Genomic DNA, 10,517 nt, shown 5'->3' with positions numbered 1-10,517 from the left:
GAGGAAAGCTAAAGCAAAGGAATTTCAGGATTGTATTCCTGTTAAAGAATCAATTTATTGTGGTGCTCTGTTATCTTCAAGTAATTTTAATTTATTTTCCATTTTCTTTTTCTCAAGAGCAGTAATAATGATCAAATATAATTCATGGTACAATGGATTCAAATAGTTCCCAAATATCGGCTTGAAGTATAACTCAAAGAGTAGTGAAATTGTAAATGTAATTTTTGTAATAATTTATCAAGCCGTTAAAAAAAACAAATAATAATTGATATAAGTTAAAAAGAAAATGCATTTATTTTGACCTATGCAGTAATTTTAAAGGCTGAAATTCCACTCTGTACTGCCTGGGAATGGCAGATGGCCTTTTGCCTTTTTGTGTTATGTGTGAGGTTGGTGAAAGGGCCAAGGGACGCAGGGCAGCCCAGTGCTAGGTGCTCATCCTGGGGGGGACAGGTAAGCCTCTATTTACTCTTTGTTAAGCCCCGCTCTCAAGGCCCTGACCTTTTGAGGAGAGCTCCTGGATTCCCGAGCGGAGGCGGGAATGACCTCACTGATGGCCATTTACCTTAAGGTGCTGCTTCACCTTTATCACAGCCAACTGACCATGTCAGGCCGGATCTAGGAGATTCAGGTAAAGCTGCCACTATCAATCTTTTTACCCATTATGTAGACCCTTAATGGTGGTGATAGCATTTCGTTGTATGATTTGATCACAAACTATAAAATGTTCTTTTTTCAAGTATTTTGTTGATTTCCACTTCCTCTGAAAGATTTAAAGTACTTTTAGTTTTTGACTCTGTTTATTCAAAGAAATACAGTGTTTATAATACAATTATTTTTCATCAAGTGCAATGCAACCCAACATGACATCGTCCATAAAAGGCCTTTACCATTTAAGAGATTTTACATATATTATAATTGCATTATTTACAATCCATTCAAAGTGTTGTGGATCAACATTGTTGGGAAATAATAGATTGTCCTAATGGTCCTGATGGTAATTCTTATAAATGCTGATGTATTTAAAACGTCTTTTCAGGAAAGTCTTATGTAACAATCAAGGTCCATAGTGCATTTGTAGGACTTTTCTGTCATTCTCTGTTTTGTCCTTTAAGGTGCAAACATTGTGGAGGTTTTTCACATTAAATGTCAAAAGGAGTTCCTCAAGCCGATGAAAATCAAAGTCAACCGCACTTAAATCAATCATTTTACAGTACAGGTGATGTGTTTAATTGTCTGTTGCTGTCAGAGGGCTTGGGGGAAACTGGGCGTCTAGTCGCTGTATGGACGGGGGTCTTTTGGTGGTTTTGGCTGAGGGAGGTATATCAGTGAACACTACTGAGCGACCGTCAGGGCAGAGCAGGACGCTGGAGTCCGCCTCACACTTTGTTGTTCTGCTCGGCCACAAGGCCTCAGCAGAATTAGGCCTCATGCCAAGACCACCTGGAGACAGAACCTCTGTGTTCACCAGAGACGCCTGACTCATTTTGATCAGCATGTCTAACGACTGCTTACGACTCTCCAACGATGCCTTCATTGCCTTCCTCTCGCTCTCATTCTCCTCTTCTTCCTTTTTCTCTTCCAGCTCCTCGTCTTCATCCTCTGTCTCTGTTGTATTATCTTTAAGGTTATGATCCTCTCTGATTCTACGGTCAGCAACAGAATCCGTGGAGTTCTTCTTGACTGACAGGTCAAGCGGCCCGTCACTCTGACGAGCAGTCCGCTCCAGTGCCTGGTGGATGTGGGACAGCTCACTGCGAATTTTGCTCAAATGTTCCCAGAGGTGGCGTTGGGCGGGGAGGTCCTCTTTCTCCAGATGGGAGATTTTGCGTTCAGCCTCCTGGTACTCCTGCAATGCCTTGGAAAGATCACCAAGGAGAGTAGCCACTGACTGTGAAGCCCCCTCCCCCATTGTCCGGGGAGCAGTGGAGTCCTTGCTGTTTGGTCCCCCGCTGGTAGACAGAGAGGATGTTTCACTGTTGGGACTGGGGAGAGCATCGTTGTACCACAGGTCAGAGGGTCGAGTCTGGAGCTGAGCATCCTGTAAACTAAGGGTGGGAACATTTTAGTTCATTGCCTTGTGTAAATATAACACATTAGAGACCGCCAATCTATCAATTCTTCTTCATATAGCACAACATGACTCCCAATATAAAGAGCAATATAAAGTGTTTGCAATATAAAGTGTTTGTAATATTATTTACAGAGATTCAACTTTAAATCCACCAATGTACAAACACTTGGCAATAGTTGAAAGATTAAAGTAGAACAGAATGAACAGAATCAGATTCATTGGTGGACATCCTTGTCCCTTAAGTTCCATATCATTTCAGATTATCACATGAGAGTTAAAGAGACAAATGTACTTCTCATTACAATACCACAGAATCAAAATAGAAACATTTACCTTCCAGGGAAGAGAAGTTTGTCCGCTGACATATTGAGAGTCGATGCAGTCTGAATATTCTTCAAAAGGTCCAAAGAGAAACCAATGGCCGGCTTCTTCTCCACAGGTGCCTTGTGGTTCCCCAGTGGCGCCCCTGTCCTCTTTACACCCCAGCTTGCTTTGCCTTCCTTGGCTGTAGCCTGCGTTTTGTCCCCCGCCCTGTAGCCATGCTCTGCAGCCTCTTGTAGAGGTGAAACCCAGCCAGCCTGGCTGACTGCAGCGGTCCCCGGCCGCAAGGCAGGCACTTTCCATAGATTCACTTTGGGCTGGAAGCTGGACAGAGGATTCACTTCTAGACTGTTTGTGGACGTTTTGAGGGCTTTGCTGGAGTCACCCTGACTGGTGCCCGCCCCGAATGTGTGCTCACATAGGAAAGGGTAGTAGAGGCGAGGGGAGATGAGAGTTCTGTCAGCATGGGTGCCGGAGGTCGGGTGCATCAGCTGGGCGGCCGATGCTAGGAAGGGAAACTGGGCAAGCTGTGCGTGGGTCTGCGCGGTTACACTCGTTGCTGCAGTGGGAAAAGCTGAGTTCATGTAGGAGAAGAGACTGGGACTGATGGGGTAGCCCACCCCGAGCATCGACAGGTTGAGTCCAGTGGGATCCTGGTAATCCACCAAGTTTGGCGGAGGAGGGTAGCAGGGTATTGAGGTGCTCACTCGGGACTGAGCACCCTCAGCTTTAGCCTTAGTGTGGCTGGACGCTAACATCCGCCATTGCTCAGACAACAAGCCAGGAGCAGTGAGACAAGTCTTGGACAGCTTATACTGTTTCAGCTGAGCCTCGACTTCGACCGAGCGCGCTCGTAACAGCTGATTCTCCAGGGAGAGCATGTCGGCCATCAGAAACTCCGACTCTGGTTGTTTGGTTTTCTTTGTCGCACATTCTGTAGCATCTTCTCTGTGGTTGTCTCCAGTGCTTTCTTTAGTCAACCTCGCAACCTCTACTCCCTCTCCGTGTCCTCCCTCCTCTTCATCTTCTGCTCCCTGGATTTCTCTGTCCTCTCCCTCATCTTCCCAGCTCTGCCTTTGCCTCTCCTCAGTCCCTGCTACCTGCTCTAAACCGTCTTTCCCGTTAGTGTGAATGCTGTGTGCCTGCTGAAAGGGCCGGAGCTGCTCTGGATGCAGGATGTTTCCCTTCTTGTATGGCCAGTCTGACTCTATGAGCAAAGAAAGGGAGTTCTTGCACAGGCTGTATTTCATATGGTTGTACAGGTGAGACTTTTCCATGCAGGTGAAAGGGCACTGGAAACATTTGTAGTTGTAGGGTTTGCCCCATGGCCGGGGAATATAGTGAGGCTTCTTAGGCTTCCGCTCCTTGTGTTTACTGGCGGACGTCACTTTACAAGCCTCGTCCTTGGACATGATTACTTCTTGGTCTTTAGGATGTGTGATTTTGTTATAATGATAATCAGTTGAAGAAGGATTTCTGGTTTATCTCTTTTTTTTGCTAGGGTTCATTTCATTGGATGCAGGGCTTTCCTCAGTTTGGTAGGTAGATGAAAGACAGCATCTGTTGAACCTGTGAACACAGAATTTAAATAGAGTCAACTTTATGTATATAGTACATGTAAAACAACCAAGCTTGACCACAGTGCTTTACAGAACATAGTTCTGTATGAAGATTGGAAAAATATAAAGCTGTTCTTGAAAACTAGAAAAAAAAACTCAAACAAATTAATAGAGAAAACATTTAAAATGTACCAAAAAAAATATTTCTTATGAATACAAAAACACACCTTGCACAAATGAAGTGCCTACATTTCTGAGCTAAACATGTGTGTGCACTGAAGGCTGCTTTGTATCATTATGCACGTACATTATGTGTATCATATGAGCACATTTGTTGTCTGCCTAAGCTGCGCGATGCCACTAACCTAACTGCAGGGAGGCCCAAGCTACTCCTTTCTCCCTGTACCTGCCACTACTAATTAGTTCCAGTGTAGCACCAAGCGCTAACAGGGTCCAGGGCTGGGGGGAAAACAGGGCCGTCTCAGGGGACTGCACCTGTGCAGGGGGCCTTCAAAACACTTACAGGCCTGCTCGGGTTTGCGGCTGGACCCTCGGAGGCCGACTACAGGCACAATGGAGGCCAGGCTGTGGTTAGCATAGAGGAGTCGGGGGTTTGAGGCCTGGTTCCTAATGAGAGCCTAGCGTCATGCCTAAAGGGCGTCATTAGTGCCTGGACTGGGATCTGGGTCAGGACATGGTGCAGAAGTTCAACTGCTATCCTGAACTCAGTCTCGTCTTAGTACTACTGCATTAAGAGTTTGGTTATACTATACAACATGATTAGCAATAAGAGCATTTATCAAGAGGTTAAAAGTCATTGTAAGGCATTTAAGTGTCAAACAAGAGAGGTGGTTCACAAAAGGAATTTAAAACTTGAAATACTATGATAGACGATTCATTATTTGGACGTGTTTTATACGATTGGATAATTACCTTCCAGCATCCATCAATCTATTGACAGGTAATTTATTATTATGTTGAACTTTTTTTTTTCTTACATTCATTATTTTGCTTGTACAGTTTCTGTACAGCTTTGAAAGTAATCCACTGTTTTTCTTTTTTTGATTTATCAACTGTACACTGTCTGAATTTTTTTTTTATCTTTGTGTTTTTTTCCATCTTAAATTTTCCATTCAGTTAAGGGCATGGGTTTAATTTATTATCTCTTTTTTCTAGTCCCCTAAAGTAAATTTAAGCACTTATGTGCTTTTTTCAGCTGTTCAATTACAGAAACTTTGTGATCTTCTAAGACTTAAAGCCAGGCCGTCGGGTGAACCCTGCAGTGAAAGAAGATGTGAGATGAAGTGCGCTCCTCAATTTGAAACACTCTGCTTTGAGGGCTTTTATTTTTGTCTTTTTCCCCCGGGTTATTACCAGATGAAAGTCTGTGGGATGTTTGGGGTCTACGCTGAAGGAAAGAAGTACACTCATCCAGAGACTGTTCATGATAGTTTTGAGATAAAGGCCAGTGAAGCACACACAGGTGATGGATGGCCTGTTATATTGAGAGACAGCAGACAACCTCATCTATAAAAGCCAGCATGAAAAGTGAAGATGAAAGACATGGTGAGTCTAACACAGACTGGCAGGCTGTGGCAAACTGCCCTCCCAATTGGACCCTCAGAATTGGCTCGCTTAGTGGCTGACCATTTGATTGGTTGACTTGTCCGCCTCGGGGCTCTGACCTGGGTTTTGAGCTTATAATGGAGCCTAACAGCTGCTGCTACGATCCAATCAATAAAAATCATTTTTACAGTGTTTTTTTTTTTTCCTCTCCTGGCCACTACTATCTGCTCTGCTGTCCACTGACTTTGCACTTTAGCCCCCCTGTTGCCCCATATCCAAACCCTGCGGTCTTGTTTTAAGCTTTTAGGGCTGCTGATCAAACAAGCCAAACCGCTTGAACATCTATTGTTACAATTAAGGAGGTTCACCACACTAAAAGCTTTGACAAGTTACATGCAACCACACCACTGACAGCTCGACGGGACCGCCTAGCAGTACAGTAATATACACTGTGGAAAAATGTTCTGTGGCGTTTATCTTATTTCAACGTATTTCATTTAGAAACTGTACCTTGGATTGTGGTCAGGATGACGAGTGGTTATCTGAAAAAGAGGAAATAGAGTAAACATGAAATGTCATTATCTTATTTATGTTTTATTTCTTTTATAGAATATAAAAACAAAAACAATAGTAAGACATTCACAAATATTCTTCAATGTCTATTTATACTTCAAACAACCTAAAAAACAACAAGCTCTCTACAAACAAACATTTTAAATTAGTTGAATTGTATGCTTAAACAGAAAAAAAAAAACATTTTAAATGCTGATAAATTAATTCAAGGTCTTTACAATCTTGGTCACAGAAAATGCTTTAGAACCAATTTTATAAAGCTATAGTACATGTGTAGAGGAAATGGCAATGAAAAGTAACTCAAAAACTGTTTTCATGGAAATCAAAACAAACAATTATTTTGTTAGATTTTGGGACAATATTCATCCTCACAAATGTTTAAAACTAAACAAATTGAATTTAACATTTTCTTGTTACAAAACCTTCAAAATAAAAGATGTGCAGTTTTTATTTTTTTATTTGCTTCGAAATACATCATGTAGAGCAGGCCTCTTTTTAAACTTACTTTTAAAATATATCCCCTAATTTAGACAAACTATAACCTTCCTGCATGCAAAACCACAAACATGTCAAAGTAGAGATCAAATGTATTCACTGTACCTCTGAGCGTCCCGGTGTGTGTCTATGTCTCTCTGCAGCGGCTCTGAGGTTCAGCGCGTCCCGCTCAAACAGAAGCACAGCAGCGACTGTGCACATATATATTGACTGGGAGCATTGCCCGCAGGCGTTACAATACAGCAGCCCCCCCCTCCTCCCCCCTCCTCCCTCTCCCCCCCTGGATTCTCAAACGGGGTCTCCACCTTGACGCCAAGATGCAGAATAATAATTTACAATAAAGGTAGAGGTTAGTATGATTAGGGCTACGGAGAGCAACAGGGACATTTATCCAAGTAATTCACTCTGCTGTGAGGTCAAGTGTTTAATTCTCTGTTTGTCTGCAGCCTCGTGAGAAATAGAGGAAATCTATTCTACTTTTATTATATATTTCAGCTTCATTTGGTCTGACCACTATTGTGTAGCTTACAGGGGCAATATAAACCTTTAAATGCTCAATGCAAACTTATAAAAGTAAAGGCTTATCTATTAATGCCATAATATAAAATCTCTTTTTCAAAATCTGACAATCAGTTCCTCATAATTCCAGGATTTTTTGCTATTTTCATTTGTCATGGGAAAATTCAGAAGTGAAAAAAGGAAGTTATCATGAGAAGTTTATGAATATGAGAAAAAAATGTTTTACTGTTTTTTTAACGTGAAAAAATAAAATGATTTGACTGTTAACATTTAGGTGTACACTTCTTTAATTCTAAGTTATCAATCTGTCTGTCTATCTCAATAATAAAAAAAAATCTAAAATAACTTTTTCTTTTCATATCCTTTTTCCAGGTTTCATCTTTTGCAGCTCTGTCTTAGACAGGTAAGCATTTGAATACCCATTTCACCGTCTGTTTTTAAGAAAAATAAATCTGCTCTTCTAATGTTGTAAAGCATTACTTTAATAACTGAACACTGAAAATAATGTTCTTATTGTAAGTGAGGGAGCTCTGCACTCTCTCTGTGTGCAGTGATCAGAGACAGCTCTGCAAATTTGTGTCTGCACCTGGATGTTTGATGATTCATGTAGCAGTTTGTTTTCTCTTAAACTTCATCAGATTAAGTTGATCCGTTCTCTAAGGGGTGTAGAGAGGGACACACATAAAAGTGTGTATTTTAGGACATTTCAATGGTTACTGCATGAGCTGTAATCTCACATCCAGGCAATGACTGACATATGTTTCCTGACATTATTTACTTTTTCTTCTGTTGCACTTGACCTTTCATTATCTACCCCTTTTTCTCCCACTTATGCTCAAATGCCTCACCCTTCATTAACTCTTAATCTTTGTCTAAATTCTACCCCAACTTCTCTATCTTCAGTTTCTCCTCTTCTCTCTCCATCCCTGACTCTCCCCGCCTGTAGCCATCTCTGGGTCATCTCCAGGTTCTTGGTTTCCCTCCTCTGGCAGGGTGGGAAGCATGCATGCAAGCCCCGTGTGTGTCCGTGTGCTGGGAAAGTCGGGGGCCCTTCACGAGCCATCAGAACTGCTGTCACGTTGAGGCGGCCAAATGGAGACTGACAGGCCGCTCCAACGAGCCTAACCATCTGTACCAAATGTGACAGCAGGGGAAAGAGGATGTCTGGTAAATCAGGAAGAACGACAGGAGCACACTGTGACATGGAGGAGTAAGAGGAGGAGAAGCAGGAGAAAGATCCTTCTTAAAGTGCGGGCTCAAGGGAGGCGCTGTGAGTTTAAAGACTGTCTCTCTCCGGCTGCAGATACTGTGTCAGTTTGAACTGATAAGTGTAAGTATATGAAGTGAGTCTAATTCTTTTAGTCTCTTTTTCTCATTCACAAATCTGTCCTGGATGAGACAGTTTGAATTTGAGATGCCAATTATTTTAACCTGCATAAGGACAAGTCTTCTTGATTGTACCCAACACTCTGAGTTCTTTAAATTAGGACAGTTTACATTTTGGCTTTAACGAAATCTAAATACTTAATTCTGATAAACTAAGAGTTGTTGGGCTAATCCTTTGACAGTTTGCCCATCATGTTTGATGACAAAAGCAAATAACACTGATCAGTGAACAACAATTATATAAAAAAAAATGTTTTACAGCCAGTCTATTAAAAAAAAAATGATCCAATGAGACCATTGGATCAAGTTACACCACACCTGACTTACTGACTGACATCACACCTGACTTACTGACTGACATCACACCTGACTTACTGACTGACAACAAACTTGACTTACTGACTGACACCAAACCTGACTTACTGACTGACATCACACCTGACTTACTGACTGACAACAAACCTGACTTACTGACTGACAACAAACCTGACTTACTGACTGACACCAAACCTGACTTACTGACTGACAACAAACCTGACTTACTGACTGACAACAAACCTGACTTACTGACTGACATCAAACCTGACTTACTGACTGACAACAAACCTGACTTACTGACTGACAACAAACCTGACTTACTGACTGACATCAAACCTGACTTACTGACTGACACCAAACCTGACTTACTGACTGACACCAAACCTGACTTACTGACTGACATCACACCTGACTTACTGACTAACAACAAGCCTGACTTACTGACTGACAACAAACCTGACTTACTGACTGACAACAAACCTGACTTACTGACTGACATCACACCTGACTTACTGACTGACAACAAACTTGACTTACTGACTGACACCAAACCTGACTTACTGACTGACATCACACCTGACTTACTGACTGACAACAAACCTGACTTACTGACTGACAACAAACCTGACTTACTGACTGACACCAAACCTGACTTACTGACTGACAACAAACCTGACTTACTGACTGACAACAAACCTGACTTACTGACTGACATCAAACCTGACTTACTGACTGACAACAAACCTGACTTACTGACTGACAACAAACCTGACTTACTGACTGACATCAAACCTGACTTACTGACTGACACCAAACCTGACTTACTGACTGACACCAAACCTGACTTACTGACTGACATCACACCTGACTTACTGACTAACAACAAGCCTGACTTACTGACTGACAACAAACCTGACTTATTGACTGACAACAAACCTGACTTACTGACTGACAACAAACCTGACTTACTGACTGACAACAAACCTGACTTACTGACTGACAGCACACTTGACTTACTGACTGACATCAAACCTGACTTACTGACACCACACCTGACTTACTGACTGACATCACACCTGACTTTCTGACTGACATCAGTCCTCATATAGATTGAGTGACTTAAGATTTTGTGACAAGGCATTGATATTGGCAGTAATGCATGCAAGGAGATATTACACCAGGCTTTGATTTGCCCATGCAGTCTGTCTTGATTTCTTTCTGTTTTTGTCGTCATTTAAAAAAGGAAGAACACAAGCAGTGCCTAAAGTTTGAATGCTTATTATATAAAAGTACATTTAAACTACAGGTATAAACCTCAGTGTTTACTTGAAGTAGGAAATGTAGGGACATGAGGAAACAGAGACTTCCAGTGTGAGCACAGAACTCTCCTGGCGAGTTTTGAGAGTTGAGGGTCCTTATGGAGCGGCATCTGGGACGGCTGACAGGAGCACTCTATTACCACTCAGAGAAAGGAACCAGAGGGCTGCAACAACACCGCTACCAGGGAGATCCAGCTGTGCAGATGCCTCCAAACACACACACACACACACACACACACACACACACACACATACACACACACACACACACACACACACACACACACACACACACACACACACACACACACACACACACACACACACACATCCACACATCCACACACAAATCAAAACCCATGCAAATTAAGAAAAAAAATCTTCACA

The 10,517-nt window shown here is 42.1% G+C and overlaps 1 protein-coding gene across 1 annotated transcript; it reads right to left on the bottom strand.

Annotated features, from left to right (window-relative positions):
- Window positions 1-770: 770 nt before the first annotated feature.
- prr35 (proline rich 35) lies at window positions 771-6,749 on the bottom strand. Its single transcript, XM_029277981.2, has 4 exons — window positions 6,694-6,749; window positions 6,031-6,062; window positions 2,408-3,964; window positions 771-2,048 (listed from the first exon to the last, which is right to left on the bottom strand). The coding sequence occupies exons 3-4, from the start codon at window positions 3,805-3,807 to the stop codon at window positions 1,229-1,231; spliced, it is 2,220 nt and encodes a 739-aa protein (XP_029133814.2). The 5' UTR covers window positions 3,808-3,964; window positions 6,031-6,062; window positions 6,694-6,749; the 3' UTR covers window positions 771-1,228.
- Window positions 6,750-10,517: the final 3,768 nt, after the last annotated feature.

The sequence above is a fragment of the Labrus bergylta genome, chromosome 21 (genome assembly GCF_963930695.1).
Source record: "Labrus bergylta chromosome 21, fLabBer1.1, whole genome shotgun sequence".
Lineage (NCBI taxonomy): Eukaryota > Metazoa > Chordata > Actinopteri > Labriformes > Labridae > Labrus > Labrus bergylta.
Note: the sequence above shows the minus strand (reverse complement) of the source record. Positions and strands in the feature narration are given on the sequence as shown.

Excerpts from the sequence above, each read along its gene's own strand:
- prr35 (XM_029277981.2), bottom strand. The coding sequence starts at position 3,807 with ATGTCCAAGGACGAGGCTTGTAAAGTGACGTCCGCCAGTAAACACAAG. Across the intron at positions 2,049-2,407 it reads AAACTTCTCTTCCCTGGAAG|TTTACAGGATGCTCAGCTCC; the intron begins GTAAATGTTTCT and ends TCCCACCCTTAG.